Source organism: Pogona vitticeps, chromosome 10 (assembly GCF_051106095.1).
Source record: "Pogona vitticeps strain Pit_001003342236 chromosome 10, PviZW2.1, whole genome shotgun sequence".
Taxonomy (NCBI): domain Eukaryota; kingdom Metazoa; phylum Chordata; class Lepidosauria; order Squamata; family Agamidae; genus Pogona; species Pogona vitticeps.
Window position 1 is genome coordinate 26,854,122 of NC_135792.1, and position 17,947 is coordinate 26,872,068.

The 17,947-nt window shown below is 46.8% G+C and overlaps 1 protein-coding gene across 3 annotated transcripts in view; it reads left to right on the plus strand.

The window, feature by feature from the left end:
• The window catches only part of GARRE1 (granule associated Rac and RHOG effector 1), a 44,985-nt gene that overhangs the window by 20,014 nt on the left and 7,024 nt on the right, over positions 1–17,947 (plus strand). Inside the window, exons 2-10 of one of the 3 annotated variants that reach the window (XM_072980623.2) lie at positions 2,580–3,931; positions 10,058–10,264; positions 11,928–12,068; positions 12,567–12,662; positions 12,755–12,916; positions 14,121–14,279; positions 15,160–15,257; positions 15,497–15,622; positions 16,652–17,673. In XM_072980623.2, coding sequence (XP_072836724.2) covers positions 3,449–3,931; positions 10,058–10,264; positions 11,928–12,068; positions 12,567–12,662; positions 12,755–12,916; positions 14,121–14,279; positions 15,160–15,257; positions 15,497–15,622; positions 16,652–17,673 — 2,494 coding nt within the window. In that variant the 5' untranslated portion in view covers positions 2,580–3,448. Of the gene's footprint in view, positions 1–2,579; positions 3,932–5,635; positions 5,828–6,200; positions 8,111–10,057; positions 10,265–11,927; positions 12,069–12,566; positions 12,663–12,754; positions 12,917–14,120; positions 14,280–15,159; positions 15,258–15,496; positions 15,623–16,651; positions 17,674–17,947 lie in introns of those variants that run through there. The other 2 variants (XM_072980626.2, XM_072980625.2) reach the window with 2 other exon arrangements.

The window sequence follows — 17,947 nt, forward strand, 5'->3', positions numbered from 1 at the left end:
CTAGGTTTTAAACTCCCCCCCCCCCCAAATTGTTCCAAGATGTGATGCTTAGTTTTAGGTGAATCCATTTGCAATAGGAATTTGGCTAATTCTAAAAATGGAATACAGGAAAGACTGATGTACAGGTGAGCTCATTGATTCCTGAAGCCTCTCGACCAAATTGGCTGAGCCTGCCCAGTGTTGTTGAGTGTTCATGAATAGGGCTCTTGTGTTGAAAGGAATTGGCATCCATAGCGTTTTTGGCTTTCCAGCTTTGAGGCACAGGGACTGGTCAGAGCTTGATCTGAAGTACTCGTCCTAGCCTATAAGGCCCTTAAATGGCTTTGGTCCAAGCTATCTCAGGGATTGCATCTCCCTTGATGAGCCTGCTTGCGTGTTAAGATCCTCAGGGGAGGCTTTTCTCTTGGTCCCACCACCTTCACAGGTGCATTTGGTGGGGATATGGGAGAAAGTCTTCTTCGTCATTGCTCCCAGACACTCTGGAACTCCCTGCCACTGGAGGCCAGGCTGCCTCCATCTTTGCTGTGCTTCCGCAAGCAGGCAATTACCTTTCCCCGAGTAACCGGCTTGCCTGAGTGGGGTTCTGCAATGGATGCTTGTGCCCTTTACTGCTTTGAATGTGTTCTTTGCGTTGCTTCTCTTTACCATATTTTACTGTGGCATTTGTTTGTTTCTTTGTGGTATTTGTATACAAATTGTTTTTTGCTTTGAATATTGTCTTTGAATGGTGTAAGCTGCCTTGGGTCCTTTTTTAAGGAGAAAGATAGAAACCTTCCCACAACTGCAGGAAGAGGAGCAGCACAGACAAAGTGGGGAGGCTAAGGAAGCACTAAGGAGGCAGACAGGGAAGCAAGTCTGAAAAGGAAGCAGGAGATAGGCTGAGTCACGGCACTCCCTTGCCAGTCTGTTGGGAGGCCTTCTGTGTACGGATGGGTGGAATCAGGTAGCCAGGGCCGATTCAGACTGCAGAAAAACCAACAAGATGGTTGATGTGTAGCCAGTTTTCTTCAGGAAAGGATTGTTGGCTGAAGCCTGGGATTGCAAAATCACCTCACCTCCTTTTCCAAAGGACGATGAGGCTGGAGATAAAGTAGCCGCTTTTCTACTTAGACATTTAATGGCTTAGAGCAGTGGTTTTGTAATTGCTATGACCACAATCCTGTTGCATCCACTGGCGTAAGGAAGGTAGGTCATTGGCATACATCTCCGCAGTGAATTGCTGCTAAGTGAGAAGTTGAGGGCTGTATTTCTGTGGCACACCAGCTGCATGATTTTTGTCACATGACAAAAATGCAAATAGCAGCTTCTTAGCTAGTGGCCATTTGCCACTGTAAATTATATACTATACAGCATAATTATTCGCTTGGATTCTGGCATATAATTATATAGGTATTAGTCTCTGTTTGGGAAATTGACTTTATGTTATCTACTAATTTGTCCTAGCTCCTGTCAACCTAGCAGTTCGAAAATACGCAACTACAATACAAATAGATTTATAGGTACCACCGTGGTGGGAAGGTAACGGTGTTCCCTGTCTAGTTGTGCTGGTCACGTGACCAGGGAAACTGTCTTTGGACAAATGCTGGCTCTATGGCTTGGAGACGGGGATGAGCACTGCACCCTAGAGTTGGACACGACTGGACTAAATGTCAAGGGGAACCTTTACCTTTACCTATTTACTAATTTAGGAAAAGCATACATTAATGTCTTCCACTCCATATTCTGAAGGTAAATGCTGGCCGATGTAGCCATTGACATGCAGCTATATAGGAGGAAGTGAGGAGGACAGTGTTCAGATTGCTGGTTTCTAAAATGCCCGTGGATTTTTTGGGGGGGGGGTCTAGTCCAAGGAGGGACACATTGAGGATGTCAGGGAGGAGAACTGAGATATTTTATAGTGTTCGGAGTTGAGAAGAGAGCTTTTTACCCAGGTATATAAAATGTTCCTGATAAGCTTCTTCCATCTTGCAGTCTGCTGGCTGCCTTCTTTTCATTGATGAAGTTCCATTTCTTAAAGCAAAAACAAAAAGCAACAAAAGCAAAGAGGAGTAACTCTTGTGAAACACTTCAAATAATTTATTCTTTCTTCATCTGTACTTCTGTCTGTTGAATTGGACTTCAGGAATGGCAGATTTTTTTAAAGTGCTTGTGTTATGTGAAAACATCTTTAAGATAATGGATCTGCAAGTGACCAAAACATTTGTCTTCATTAACATCTTGTAACCATTGGTATAATTCTAGTTCTCCAGTTATTCAGTTTAGCTGTAGTATAAAATGCACAAGCCAGTTAATGTATTTGAACACTTAGCTGACTGAAGGCAGTGAGATTCAGTTGGACTGAAAATACATTAAGTCAATAAAGTGTTGAATGTACTCTGTATTTATTTGCCTTTGGGAAGAGATACAGGAAATTTTAGGTTTACTTCCATATGTTATTGCTCTGTTTTTTAAAAAAAGATACTGTATCAGATACATTCATAACAATTTATTTCCAGATAGACTAGTCAGAGAGGGAGAGGTGAAAATATACAATAAAACAGGTTGTAGCCTTAATATTTTGTAATTTTTCTTTCTGCCAGGAAATGATATAGAGGCCTTACAAATAAACTTTGGCGTCCTTTAGACTCTACAATCAAAAAAAGCTCACTCTGAAAATACCACTTACTAACATTAAAAGGAAACTACCTCAACACAGAGAATGAAAAATGGAAAGGTTTGCAATAAAACAAATGAACATGCTCTGTCTGGATAATGTGTAGAAGCACCGTCTCCAGGAAACAAGCTTACAGGTTGTTGTTTTTTTTTCCTCCAGTATTAAGATGGGAAACATAAGTGGATTTGACTGACGGGTTCTGTCAAACCGAAAAGCTGTTTGAACTGCTGAGGCGAAGATTCAATGGTTTTTCATGGTCACTGTTGAGCAGTGATTTTGCTCTTCCACTCCTGATTCTGTCTGAAGAATTTTGTCCTAGAACTTTCTAAAGGTAACATTTCTTCAGTATAAATTAACATTAACACCAAGGGTCAGAAATGGACTCAGACGGAAACTGCAGCAGGCCGCTTACCCCCACGGCTGATTAGAAATTATATTCCAGGCGTGTAAAGCAAGGATGCTAAGCAGGAAACATACAGTATTTTTTAAAATCGAACACAGCTTGCTTTTACTATTATAATTTGTAGCTGCAGCAGTGCTGCGTTGGAACACTGAATTGTACAGAGTCAGCAGAACTGCTGCCTTTCTCACTGCTGATAAAAGTACTTACTTTTTTTGTTATTTTGGGGTTTGATTTTTTTTTTTTTTGTGAGTGTGTGTTTTCAAGATGCCTCCTCTGAAAATTATGTGCATATCCCTCTACTGCTGCTGCTATTGTAGGTAGATTTTTCCAAGGGAGCAGCAACTCCAGAGAACCGATTGTTGATCCAAGGGGCTCGAGTCAAGTACTTCCTTATGTATTGCTGCAGTGCACAAGAAAGTAAAATGGACTACAAGAGGCGCTTTTTGCTGGGCGGGTCCAAGCAAAAAGTGCAGCAACACCAGCAGTATCAAGTGCCAGAACTAGGCAAGACCCTGAGTGCACCTTTGGCCTCTCCAGCTACAGCACCCCCTCTGATTTCCCCGGCTGCTGCGGGCAGCTGCAACCAGGCAACCCCGATTGCAGACATCCAGCAGGGAATCTCCAAGTACCTGGATGCACTCAACGTGTTTTGCCGGGCGAGTGCTTTCCTTACAGACCTTTTCAGCAGTGTATTTCGGAATTCACACTATTCTAAGGCAGCTATGCAACTGAAAGACGTGCAGGAACATGTCATGGAAGCAGCGAGTCGCCTCACCGCAGCAATAAAACCAGAAATTGCAAAAATGCTCATGGAACTTAGTGCCGGAGCAGCAAACTTTAAAGATCAAAAGGAGTTCAGCCTACAGGACATTGAGGTGAGTCAGCGCTGGTCATTGGGCTGATGACTTCTTTCTCATCCAGCTGTTGACATGATCTTGCAGTCGGCTGTGGCAAAAGAGGAACCAGAAACCATGTCGTGCCCGGAGGACTAACTAGCTTTTATTTTTCATAAGCTTCCATGTGACTGGACACATGAAACCTTATGAAAAATAAAAACTAATTAGTTTTGCAGATGCTACATGACTTCTGTTTTTTCTTTTGAAATTACTTAGTATTAATTTCTTGAGAATAAATAGAAAACATACCCAAAAAAATCCTAGTACTGTAAGTCACACATTAAACTCATATAACTTAGCAGTACCCATCTCTAGATAATCATTTACCAAATGTAAACAAACAAAAATGCACACAGAGAGAGACCAGTTGTGAGGGTTTTAGTTAATTACTGCCCTCTTGCTGATACAGGCCTTAATGAGGTACACCTCTTCCATTAGCGTTCAGCTGTCTCTCATGTTTACCTGGTATCTTGAAACACTGGTCTAAGGATTGTACATTTCACTTTGTTAATGCTCATTGCTTGCCATGTTATACTCCTCCATCAGGATGCACGTTACAACAAAGGTCCCCTAAATTTCTGTAACAAGGGTTGCAGAAGAATTGTGCTTATTATGAATGTTTAAAGATGCCAGGCTTGACAAAAGTCTCCCAGGAGGAGTGGCACTGTGAGCCACATCTTTGTGGAGTTCTTTTTGTGTGTGTTAATTAGCGGCCACGTCAGTTTGCCTCCAGGCATTCCTGGAGTAAGTCAGAATGACAGGTGTCACTTTATTTTTGTTGCATAGTTGCAGTTGCTTGTGTCAGATGTGTTACCTTGCTGTCTACACTGGACACACACGAGCAGTCAGATACAGGACACTCTTTCGACAGAATGCTAAATATACACACAAGAATCACATGCGTAGGGTGGTTTTTTTGTGAGAAGTAAACATGCTTGGTGTAGCCATTGCAGCCTTTGCCTGCAGCATTAGCTGTGGTGGACAAAAGTCGAGGGCCAGGTTTCTTCTGTGTACCACAAAAATGCCCCAGAGTGGTGTGTGGTGTGTTTACCTTGGTTGTCCCAATTCTGAAAAACGAGCATTCTTTGCCGTATGTTGGTGCACAGAGGCCTGCAACCTATTGAAAAGGCAAACAAACACTTTTGAAGGCCTTCAGGAGCGGCGATTCATCTTTTAGTGATAAGGAAAGTCTGTTTTTTTGGGGGGGGGAGAGGGAGAAGATGTGGGAGAATTTAAGAGACTCTGCTCTGGCATGTTCTCTGCCCTTGTCTCTGATCATAGCTGTTCACAGCCTGGGAAGGTTTTAGTTCGAAATTGCTCTAGTGTGCAGCTCTGGAAGATTTTGGAAGTCTGGTTTGCAGACTCTCAAGGTTTGCACGGCGCAGAACGTCTAACTGGCAGCCAGGCTGTGTTTTAAATGACACAGGGCAATGCTCAGGTTTGCACACAGATAAGATTTGCATGGCACAGGTATGATGTTTGCAGACGGGCAAGGTTTTACTTTCCACAGGAGCTCCTGCTTGTAGGGAAACAGGGTTCTGCGTGCCTGAGCACTGTTGCCATGGGGCCGATCGGTAAGATTTATCTACTTAAGCCCACCCCATTCTAGGTCAGTCTTCCCCTGTGCCCTTAACATGGCTGGGGACTGGAGCGCAGCCCCAGGGCTGGAAAGTGTTATCAGCCCCTGGTTTAGACAAGCACTGCTGGCAGGAGGGAGAGGGGTGCATCGTCCCCTTCTGTGCTGTCTGGACTTTGCCTTCTTGGGCACTGTTGTTTTGGGTGCTCTGTGGAGAACGTTAAGATCAGGGAAACATGGAGGCTTGGTTGTGCGTGATTTGAAAGAAAGAGACAATATCCTTCAGACCTGCCAGCCAGGTGAGTTAGAGGAAATAGCGGCTTTCTCTGAGGAAGTATTTCTTCCTATTTCGGTGTGTGTGGGTGTGTGTGAGAGAGAGATCATTCTGCAAAATGCAGTTCTGGGCTGTACGTTGCTTGGGAAATCTCAGTGGTGATCAGGGGAGGTGGGCCTTTCCTTAGGCTCTGACACCTCTGATTCCAGGTCCATTTTATTTTTGTTCATTTCTTCTGGTGAACACCCTACATTTCCTCTTAAGAAATGTGAGAGATGCATAGTCCTTTGCCCACTCCCTGTTTTTGTCATCACACAAACCCTGTGAGGAGGTTTAGGACCAGAGATGGTGACTTCCCTCTAATTTTGGAGGCAAAGACTAGTCCCGGATCTCACAGGGGGACGAGTGCAGGAAAGCTTGGGCTAGATCAGACCAAGAGGCCTGTCTCATCCAGCGTGTTGCTGACAACAGCGGCTTGTCGGCTGCCCGTGTGAGTCCTGCAACAGGGCAGGGGTTCAGTAGCGCTCCCCCCAGCCCTTGCTTATGCTCTCCAGCTAGCGAGGCACAGAGCTACGCTGCTTCTGGTATTGGAGAAGGCCATCTGAATGTGGGACCAATAGCCACGGGCAGCTCCATTCTCCGCCACCCTGTCCACTCTCCCTTTCAGGTCAACTCAGCAGAGAGCCTTCGAGCTGGTGAAGACTAGCCCAGAATCTCACAAGAATGGTGGTCTGGCAGCATCAAATTCTACACTTTTCTCCGCTGTGCTAAATACCTTGTATTTTTATCTGTTCCGAATCTCCCACCTCTCAAATTCAGAGGATGACTCTGCATTCTTATGTTATGAAAGATGGATATTTTTGAATAAGGATTTCAATGACTTCATAGCTTTAATTTGCTCCTGCCTGCCTTGAGCAGTAATTTTCTTATTGGAACGAAATAGAAATGGAGCAATAAAAAGAACAGAAATATCCCACTTTTCCTCACCTTGCATAACGTTATGCGACTCTGCCATGTCTCCTTTTGCTTGCCTTTCCCCCCTAAACCTTTCCAGATTTTGTCACTTCTCCTCAGAGGACAGTGCAAGGAGGAAAGTTACTTGGTTCAGACGTGTGCCAGACTCTTTCCTGTGTCCTGGTTCCACACTCAAACCATTGCAGAGATCGCTGGTTTTCTAGTGAGAGGTGATGAGCCTGCTAGAACTGTATTTGAACCTTCCAAATGACTGTTGCTTCCTAGGACAACTTTGGATGTAGAGGGGGGCTGGAGCACCACTAGCTCCCACTTCTTCTAGCTCATGCTTCTGTGATATTTTTCAGAGACTGGGGAGGTGCCTGTTCCCCTTCCCCACTGACTCTTGTGGGTGGGTGGCATCACCCAGGGCATGCGGGTCCTCTCTGCCTCCACCCCTGGTGCGCTCACTGTATAAATTGGAGGAAGTGGCAGGTCTCTTGGCTTTGCCCATAGACTGCAAGGACTCAGATTTCTTGAAAGGTGATTATAGAAAAGAGGCCCAGAGATAGAAGGATACTCAAGAATATATATTTCTACAGTGGAACATCTCTCCCCCCCCCCCCCGAGGTTTTACCAGGGATCCACAAATTGACAAAGGAATACTCCTGGCCCCATGGCTCGGCTGTTCTTGGTTGTGTTGCTGCTTGATAAGAGACTGCAGGAGTCTCCTCTGTTCTTATTTGCGTCATCTAAGCTTCTATGATAATATAAGGCTGCCTCTCCCAAGTTGGGAGTGAGGGCGGCCCACATGTTGGCTGTCTCTTAGGCCAAGCTCACCTTTTCTCCATTCCCTCACTGGCGCACACTTCAGGTGCTGTAAGATGTTAAGAGAGAAAAGAAGCACATGGTTTTCTACCTGTCCTTTATTCTCCCCTTAAAGTTGTGTTTTCTGTTATCATGGAGCTGTGATGCATCCGGCTGCTGGGAAGCAAACTTTTGCTGTTTGTTTTGGACATTATTTCGCCAAAGAAGGGAGCTTTCTTTCTCCCCTGTGTTGCTGTTCAGCAGAATTTCAGAGGAAAGCGGTTGTTTCCATCAGAAACCTTTTGAAGGCAACGACTGTTGCGAATTTCCATTGCTCTAGCCGAAAACTTCTTAAAAGAAGGGAACTGCGCTCCGAGAGGCCACTCAGCATACCTAAACTGTTAAATTTAAACTTTGCACAAAGAAGGGAAATGATTGAATCATAAAGGAATGTCAGAGAGAGAAAGAGAGAGAGAGAGAGAGAGACGGAGGAGATGGAATAGGCTGGAGTGTGGGAGCCGTTGCCACCCGCAGTTGTGCTGAAGGAGAGGTGGGTGTTTTAATTTACACTCGGACTGGCAGACTGATTTGTTCAGAGGCCCTGTATGCTAAAGGAATCCAGTTGGGGAGAAGCAGGGCATCCCCACATTCTCCATATATAGCGAGCCAACATACTTTATTGCATTATAATGTTGTGGCCAAATCTTCGGGAGGACTAAATTTTGGCAAAGAAATAATCCAGTGGAAATTGCTCCTGAGCGTAACCTTGGACAGATCCTGTTCACAGCAGCAGGTTGAAGAAGGCAGGGCTCCCAGTTCCCAGATTCTGAAAGAGATATGCAATAGAATTGCTGGTGCAAGTGAAGCCATTAAAAAAAATGTGCATGTCTGTGCGTCTCCCCATCCTCGACAGGCAGAAGTTTAAAGCAGTGCCAGCGGAATGACTGGATTTTAGCCAGTCACGTCTGTAGGAATAGGATAATTTTTCAGTAAAATATGTCTAGGGTAGCTCAGGAGGATCTTTAGGGATTCCTTCGTTTCAGACAGACTAATGATTGTTTCCTTCCATGGTCTGGTTGGTTTCTTACTTATTTAAAACATTGAATCCGTTGCTTTTCAACTCATGAGTGTCACTAAAGACTTGTATAACAACGGGAAGACAAAACATTGTTTAAAAACAGTCTAAAAGTCAAACAAGTCAGCTTTAAAAGCCAACGCACTTTAAAAACTGATCAAGAACGGCTGTGTAAACCAGCTTTAAGCACGGCATGATCTAAGCCCAAACACCAAAGGCCATGTGGAACAGAAACCACCCTGTCTTGGCCCTCTGCCAGAGGTTCATCAGGGGTTGAGCCAGGTTGACTTCACTTCAGAAGAACCTCCACCGTTAAGGTGCTGATGCAGAAAAAGCTCTGCTTCACAGACACGCCTGCACCTGGCTTCTTAGGACTATAGGATAGATAGGGGGAGAAAGGGCAGTATTTCAGATGTTCTGATCCTAGTTCATTTAGGGCTTTATGGCTCAAAACTGAACTGAGCTTGGAAGCCACTTGGCATGGTTTCTAAGCGAGTTTCTGTCGTACTCGCTGTAGCTTTTCTAAGCTCTCCCACAGAGCACACCATAGTAATTAAAGCCTGGGTCAGATGTAACTATGGAATATATGTGATGACCATAAGCCCAGCCATATTCAGTGCCTTGCGTCTTCTCACACCTGCCTGAGAATGGCCAGTGAGACCCTCCTTTACAACACTTCAGCAGCACTTCTTAAAAATGTATTCCTTAGAATTCAGTGTGGCTTACCACAGTGAATAATAGGATTGCAGCCTTTCTTTGATTCCAGTGGTGCCTTGCATTGCGACGTTAATTCGTTCTGCAAAAATTGCTGCAGAATGAAAACGTCGCAGTGCGAAATAAAAAAGCCCATAGAAACGCATTAAAACAAGATTAATGCGTTCCTATGGGCTTAAAACTCACCGTTCAGTGAAGATCGTCCATAGCGCAGCCATTTCTGGTGCCTCTTAAGAGAGGAATCTGTCTCAGAAAACAGCGGGCAGCAATGTTTTTCCCGGCGGCCATTTTGAAACCACTGATCAGCTGTGTGAAAATGGTCGCTTTGCGATGATCGGTCATCGCAAAGCGAAAATACCCCATAGGGAACATCGCAAAGCGATTGCTTTTGCGATTGCAAAATGTTAGTCACAAAGCGATTTTGTCACTAATGGAGCAATCGCTATGCGAGGCACCACTGTAAAGCAGAAACACTCTCAGCCCTGGTCTTTTTCCTTGTGTGACGCTACAAGGCTTCATTGCAGAGTTGAATGATTTATGCCTTTATTAATCTCAAGGGCAGAGGTGGGGTCGTTCATGGCTTATCCTGAAGGCAGTCAACGGTTTCTACAGGCATAAAATCCTGGTGTAGATTCAAGGGAACAGATGTCAAGAATTCCACGGGAATCATCTGTCCTTCCTAATCTGTGGTTGTTTTTCCTTCCTCAGGTACTTGGACGATGTTTCTTGACGGTGATGCAGGTTCATTTTCAGTTTCTCTCCCAAGCGTTGCAGAAGGTCCAGCCCGTGGCTCATTCCTGTTTCACTGAAACCATGGCTCAGGAAAGAAAGAATTCGGTCGTGGCAGAAGCGTCCACCCCGAGCCCCATGACTGAGCTGGAAGAGGCCGTTCGGTCGTGGAGGGGGGCGGCTGAGGTGAGAGCCGCGTGCTGTCTGGGAGATCCCGGAGAGCCCTTAAAACAATTTAGGTCGGCTACCTTTTCCTCTTGGTGGAGTGGAAATTAGCTTATGCGATGTAGAGCTCTTGGTTTCAGGATGGAATTCATTTTAACCTCGTGCAAATCATAAACATGAACTCCATGTACAGTGGTGCCTCGCATAGCGATCGCTCTGCATAGTGATGAAATCGCTTTGCGATGGACTTTTTGCCATCGCAAGAGCGATCGCTTTGCGATGGTCCCTATGGGGAAATTTCGCTTTGCGATGATCACAGGGAAGCGATCATCACAAAGCCCCCATTTCCGGCTAGCTGATCGACAGTAAACAAAATGGCCGCCGGGTAAACAAAATGGCCGCCTGCTGTTTTGCCTCGCTTCAGAGGCATCGAAAATGACCGTTGCAATGGAGGATTTTCGCATAAGGTTAGCTTTTAAGCCCATAGGAACACATTAAACGTGTTTTAATGCATTTCTATGGGCTTTTAAAAATTGGTTAGCGATGAAATAGCTTAGCAGCGATTTTTGCTGCACCGATTAACATCGCTAAGCGAGGCACCACTGTATATTTCATAGTGTAAATGTGGCTTAATTTATAGCCTGTGAAGCAGAAAATGGGTCTCTCAGAGGTCCCGTTTTAGACTACAGGTGGGGTCTCTCATGGAAGATTCCCTCTTGTGAGGAGGGTGGGTTTCCCACCACACATGAAACATGTTGGGGTGAAGTCTGAGCTGGGGGGGTGCTCTTTGTGGAGAGCTCAATCTGTGTGTTCAGGGTACTTTTCCCTCGGAAGGAGCCCTCTCTAGTGTGGTTTCAGGGGCTGAACTATAGAGTATTTGGAATGGCAGCATTCTTATTTCCTGATTTCTTGTCTGTAGCGGTTGGGGCTGATGGAAGCGGGAGGCTTGCAGCTCCCTTTGAACCGAACTTCAGTTGAAAGTGAACTTTTTAAAAAAAGGAAGTAGGTGACATGATACCCTGATTACTAAGCTGCAGTGATGATTTCCCACACTCTTGTTTCCTGGTTTAAAGGGACTGTGAATACCAACTGTTCTTGGTACATAGTTTTAATGCTGCCTGCAAAGGAGTGGCATCAAAGTTTGTGCAATAACATTACCTCTGGGCTTGGCCTTTGTGGTGAAATTTCAGGTTATAATTGACTGACTGTGTGTCCTGTAGTCCCCCCGCAGTTCATGGGGATGGCACAAGGCACAGGGAGGTACTAAACTGGAGTTCCTGAATGACTCTTGTCGTCTTGGAATTTACTGTGGAGAAAAGGAAAGGAGGGAGGGAGGTGGGAGGGAGACAAAATATAGGGCCAGTGCAGACTTGAGTTGAGCAGTTAAGGTAGTGGACGGTGGACACACCGTGACCCCCCCACACACACACTTCACTCCCCTCCTTAACATCACTGTAGACCATAATCCTCTCCAATTGCAGCCCTTACAGGTCTCTTGTTTCCCTTTTTCTGGTTAATTTAAAAAAAACATTTTGCTAGCATATAATATGATACTCAGATTGTGAAATTTGACTTTTCTTGTAATCCAGTTGGACGGCGCTTCAAAGCCGTTCCTGTCCTTTTTGTTTTAGCCGCTGCTGTTTTGTCTCACCCGTTACTCCTGTTTTGCACTCTCTGTTCAAAGGCCACGTCACGGTTACGAGAGAGGGGGGGCGACGGCTGCCTGGCTGGAATTGAGGTCCAGCAACTCTTCTGCTCCCAGAGCGTGGCCATCCCAGAGCATCAGCTCAAAGAACTGAACTTGAAAATAGACAGCGCTTTGCAGGTCAGTCCGTGTGGAGGCTGCGGTTTTCTTTACATCTTTAGGTGGGGAAGGACTGGAGGGCCGTCCGCTGCCTTGTATTTTTTAAAAAAAAGACTTAAGATTGACTTACTGAGGAAATGGAAGATTTGCAGTGGAGGATTTTGATCCCAGAGGACACCTTTCTGCTTCCCAGGAAGCCTTCCTGCTTCCACAAAAGGAAAGTCGTGTGGGATTCAGTAGTGTTGCGGGGAGAGAGTTCCCCTTTCTTTAAAGCTTAATGAAGTTAATAATATAGAGAAGCTCTTGTTTCTTAACTGCATGATGATGATAATATTAGAATAATCTTAGAACCGCAAAACTGGAAGGGACTCTGTGGATCATCGAGTGCAGCCCTTGTTAATGAGGTCCAGGGTGGGGTGGGGGGGGATCGAACTCCCAACCTCTGGTGCTGCAGCCAGAGAGTTAAACCCTTGTCCAGCCATTCTAGGATGAAAGCTGATTTTTTTTTCTCTCAACCAGGCGTATAAAGCTGCATTGGACAGCTTGGGTCACTGTGAATATGCAATGAAAGCCGGCTTCCACTTGAACCCAAAGGCGATCGAAGCAAGTTTGCAGGTAGGGCTGCCGATTCTTTTGTGCTGTTGTGCTGGGCAGCTTGCCGTTGGACTCCTCCTCTTACGCATAGCTTGGGTGCTCTGTTTCTCCAGGGCTGCTGCAGTGAGGTTGAAGCCCAGCAGACCGGGCGCAGACAGACCCCTTCTCAGCCTATCCAGTGTGAGCTCCCAACAGTCCCTGTTCAGATCGGCGCCCACTTCCTGAAAGGCATCTCCTTTAACGAGTCTGCCGCCGATAACCTGAAGCTGAAAACGGTAAGGACACGGAAGACCTTGCTTGTGTCGTGAAATCCACTCGTGTTTTTTTTACTGAGTGTTAATTTCTATTAAAAACTTGGATTTGGATTTTGCTGCTGTTACAATCATCCTGCCTTTCTTGACTGAGGATGTTGTATCCTGTGTGCTCAGAAATTGGGCACCTGCTTACCACAACATCTGGGGAACAGTAACCACCTATTGCCGCTGTTTTAAAACCATGAAAGCTTGTTACCTGATCAGGATTTGACATTTTTACCTATGGAGAGTGTCTTCCAGTTTTGATCAAATAAAAAGGAGGAAGCCTGGCTTCAACATGCAACATAAAGGAGGAAGGAATTTTCTTAAAAAGACAGTAACCAGATAAATATTTGATATAAAGTAGGGACACACTAATTTAAATATAACTATAAGAAACTCAACCATCCGTGGACAGGTTTTGACCTGTAGCATCTTCCTGTGGGAAATGGCGTAGGTAGTAATTATAACATAATTTGAAAAGGCTGGAGAGACACAATCTACAAAGCAGATGTAAAACAGATTAGAATGTCTTTTGTTTCAAGATTTTTTTTTTAAAAAAGGAAGATACTGTATCCAGATATCACTAGTAACGAGCCATTGAATAACCCTAGGCTGTGGAGATCCAAGCATAGAAGGTTTGCATGCAAACCCAGAAGTCAACGGCATATCTTCCTTGTAAATTAATGCACCCTGACTGGGTTGGTTCCCTTATCTCTTCCCTGTTGATTGCTGTTGTGGAATGATAATGCACTCTCCAGGGACTGTTTTACTTCTGAAGCTGGTCACTCTCAAGCTAACTGCTTTGAAGATTTCATAGCATTGTAGCATCATGGAGTTGGAAGGGGCCTGTAAGGCCATCGATTCCAACCCCCTGCTGAAGGCAGGAATCCAAACCAAAGTAGATTGGACACAGTTCCTGAATGTATGTTTGCCAGCTATTTCTGCTTTCCTAACCCTGGTCAGACACACGGGCATTGAGATCGGTGACCACCGGGAACAGCCAGTCTCTTGGAAAGTGCTGGAGATAGTGGGGGTGGTGGTGGCCTTGGGTCATTGTAATGGACGAAAAAAGGGACTGGAGTCACCCGTAGGATAAATGTGCTGGACAGGACAGAGGATATGCCATCTGTAATTGGCTTTGTTCATAGCATTCATTCCCCCCCCCTTTTTTTTCCTTTGATAGCACACGATGATACAGCTGATTAAAGAGGCAGGGTACCATAATGGAATGACGCCACGGGACGACTCTCCTGTGACTGAAGTGCTGAACCAGGTTTGCCCTTCTACATGGCGCGGGGCCTGCAAGACGGCCGTACAGCTGCTGTTTGGACAAGCTGGCCTGGTAAGCAGTCATGAATTGACCAAAACATGAAGAGGGCCCGTTGCTGTGTCTGTGAGACTTCGGTGGATCTTTCTTGTCCTGACAAGAGCCGCGGTAGCAATAAAGTTCTGTGTTTTCGTACCAGACCAAATTTTGCAGCAGCAGCCTAAGGCTCTGGCTAGAAGGCGGGATGATCTTACTGTGAATCCTAGATGACAGCCATTGGTGGTAGTGAGTGGGGGTGAGAGATCCAGACATGGCCTCCCAAAAGAGGGACAGGCAGAGCGGCCGGATTGCCAGTTGTAGCAGAGGAAGATGTTGACTGGGCCACCCTATTTGAAGATGACCCTCTTTTTCATCAAATGTTACCTTTCGGGATAATTGCAGTAAATCATTTCCAGGACATTAGCTGTGCTTGTCTGTTTCAGCAATAAATAAAGCAAAGCAAGAGCAAAAAAACGCAGTTGCACCTTTAAGACTAAGAATAATTCTGGTGTGGGTTTACTTGGTGACCATTCACTTCCTCAGGGGACACTGACCCCCGAAGAAAATGGGTTGAGTTTGTGAAAGCTCAGACAGAAATAGGTGCCTGAATCTTAAAGGTGCCACTAGACTTTTGTGATTCTTTTTCCCCCCCTTGCAAATGGAAGGAAATTCCTGAATTCGCAGAACCCAAATTGGAAAGCTCCTCATGTGTGCCACATCCTGACAGCCAGGTAGTTGCCTGCCAGTGAGCTAGGGACGAGCCCCTTGTAGGGCTGCTTTAGCCATGACTGGGAGGGCCTTTTTCGCTAGTGAATGGAATAATGTTCTGTGTTGATGAGAAAGCTAAAAAGAAGGAAAGAGTTGCCAGTTTAAAATGCCAGGATCTCATCTCTTCTTGTTTTTCCTCCGTGATTAGGTGGTTGTGGATACAGCACAGATTGAAAACAAAGAAGCCTATGCACCACAGATCAGTTTAGAAGGCTCCAGAATTGTGGTTCAAGTCCCATCCACTTGGTAATTATGGTTACTGTGTAAGAAAATCCAACTTTTTTTAAAAAAAGGAGAAATTACAATTTATTTATTTATTTATTTGAAATCTTTATATCCTGCACTTCTCCTAAAAAAAGAGCCAAGGGCCTGTTGTCAAGGAGGAATAATTCTTTGGCAAGTGTGAATCCTCTTTTAAGTCCTGCTTGAAACCTTGTGTGTGTGTGTATGTATGTATGTATTTAAGTCACAGACTTCTTTCTCAGGTGCCTAAAGGAAGATCCCGCCACCATGTCGCTGCTGCAGAGGAGCCTGGATCCGGAGAAGACCTTGGGGCTGGTGGACGTGTTGTATACTGCGGTGTTTGACCTACATCGGTGGAAGGAAGGGAGGTAGGTAGCCTGACCCGGCAGAGGAGCAGTGGAACGGGAGAAGGTGGAGATGAAGCGTCTTTACGGCTGTGTAAAGGCTAGCCCGATAAGACCATGGACCCGGCTGACATGGCTGGACAACAGCCATTCAGGATAACTTGGCAGCCTTGTAAAGAACAAATGTGGTATCTGCGGGTCATGTGAAGACTTAAGGCCCAGCTGCAGATGGACCATGGCCTTACATTGCCTGGGAGTAGCGAAGCAGGAGAATGGGGCAAATGTGGTTGCTAGTATCCCTAGGCTTCTGTCAGGCTCCTCTGCTGCTACCACTCTCCAACCCACCTGCCCGCCCACCAAGGTTGCTTTCCCAGGGTTGGCTTTGCCATCATGGATTCCTCTTCTCCTGGGGTGCTGGTTAACAGAGCAAGCATTGCGGTCTCCCAGAGGAGACTTCCTGTTCCTGGGGACCCCGCCAACCTGCAGCAACTGTGGCTGTGAAATCCCCGAGTTAAAACATACCTTTCTTCCTTCACACAATCTGCCCCCCCCCGGGGCAGGGATGTCCCTTCTCTCCATCCACCCCAGGGTGGCCTGAGCTGCCTCCTGTTGCCTCCCTTCTCTTCCCCGGGGCTGCCTTCCTTCGCATCCCTGTCTCCCTGGCAAAGAAATACCAATCCAGCGGGACAGGCCGCTTGCTCAGCGCATGGACTCCCTCGCCTCCCTCGAGGGTGCCTCTATCTTTAGAACAGCACTTCTCGGTTTTCAAAACGGTGTCATCATGTTTGTGTAGAAAGGGCCACCCATGTTCAGACGTTTGGAAAGGCTGCTCACTAGTTGGTGCGCTTCTTTGGCGGAATATTGGCACGCTGTCGAGAGGAAACGCTCTGCCCAGACTGGTGCGGCTTTTTGAAAGAGGGTTCTTTGTTGTTTTGTGCCATTACGAGGAATCCTTGAGAGGATCGTATGTAATGTCTTAATTCTAATGACGGTACCTGCTTTAGGAAGCTGCTTTTTGCCTAAAACAATGTTTTCGTTGTGTTGTTTAAACAGAGAGCAAGCGTTACCCTGTATTCAGATCCAGCTCCAGCGTGAGATCTCTGATTTTGGGGGTCACATTGACTTACCATCTGGAAATGGCAGCAAATCCACGGGTGGCTTGCAAAAGACTTTCTCAAAGTTGACTTCTCGGTTTACAAAGAAAACTTCAAACAGTGGGAGTTACTCCATTCCCACCACACCTTCCAAAAACCTTTTTATAACCAACAACTCAGAGGATAAAGCGAAGATGATGCCCGGCGCCGCGGATACCCGGCTGCAAAGTATCCTGAACATCGGCAACTTCCCGCGGGCTGTGGAGTCGGCCCAGACGGTCCAGAGCTCCGGCCACCCGCTGGTCAACGGGCTCCTCCTGGAGAGGCGGGACGGCGGCAGCAAAGCCGAAGAGGGCAAGGACGGCAAAGGCATGAACTTGCCGACGGACCAAGAGATGCAGGAGGTGATCGATTTCCTCTCGGGCTTCAACATGGGCAAGTCCCAGCAGGCCTCCCCCATGGTGAAAAGGAGGAACTCTGCGGCGTCCTCGCCAGCGGCGCCAGAGCACAAGCCGGCGGCTGTGCAGCAGCAGCCTCAGTCCTCCTCTCACACCCCTTTGCACCACCTCCACCAGGGGCTGCCACCGCCGCCGCCGCCACAGCAGCCGTCCCAGAAGCCCCCACCGTCGCTGCCACCGCCGTACTACCCCCATTTGCTCCAGCCCTTTGGGTCGCAGCAACAGCAGCAGCCGCCGCCTCCGCGCCCGGGTCCTGGCAAATGGCCGACCCCTTCCAGCCAGCAAGCCTCCCAGAGCGTGGCTCCGGGCTTGTCCCCCATGCCTCAGTGGAGCAGCAACGCCTTTTCCGACCTGAGCTCCGACCTGTACAGCTTAGGTCTGGTGAACAGCTACATGGACAACGTGATGTCGGAGATGCTGGGGCAAAAGCCGCCGGGGCCGAGGAACAACACGTGGCCCAACCGCGACCAGAGCGAGGGGCTCTTTGGGATGCTGGGAGAGTTCTTGCCTTTTGATCCGGCAGGTGGGTGCTTCTTCTGCGAGGCTGTTTGGCAGAGAATAAACACCGTTGCGTCGCATGTGCGTCGGAGGCTGGAGGTGAACATGTCGGATGCTGCCCACGGGTGGGGAGATTTATGACGGGAGGACGGAAAACCCAGCTAATAGACACAGGAAGCCGAAGGTTCTTGATTTAAACGTTGCTCCCCCGGCCTGCCTTTCGGCCAGGGTGGTCCCCCTCCTCCTGCCTGGATGCCCAGTTGTATTTTATGTGCACGGGGTGGAAGGGGCATTCCACG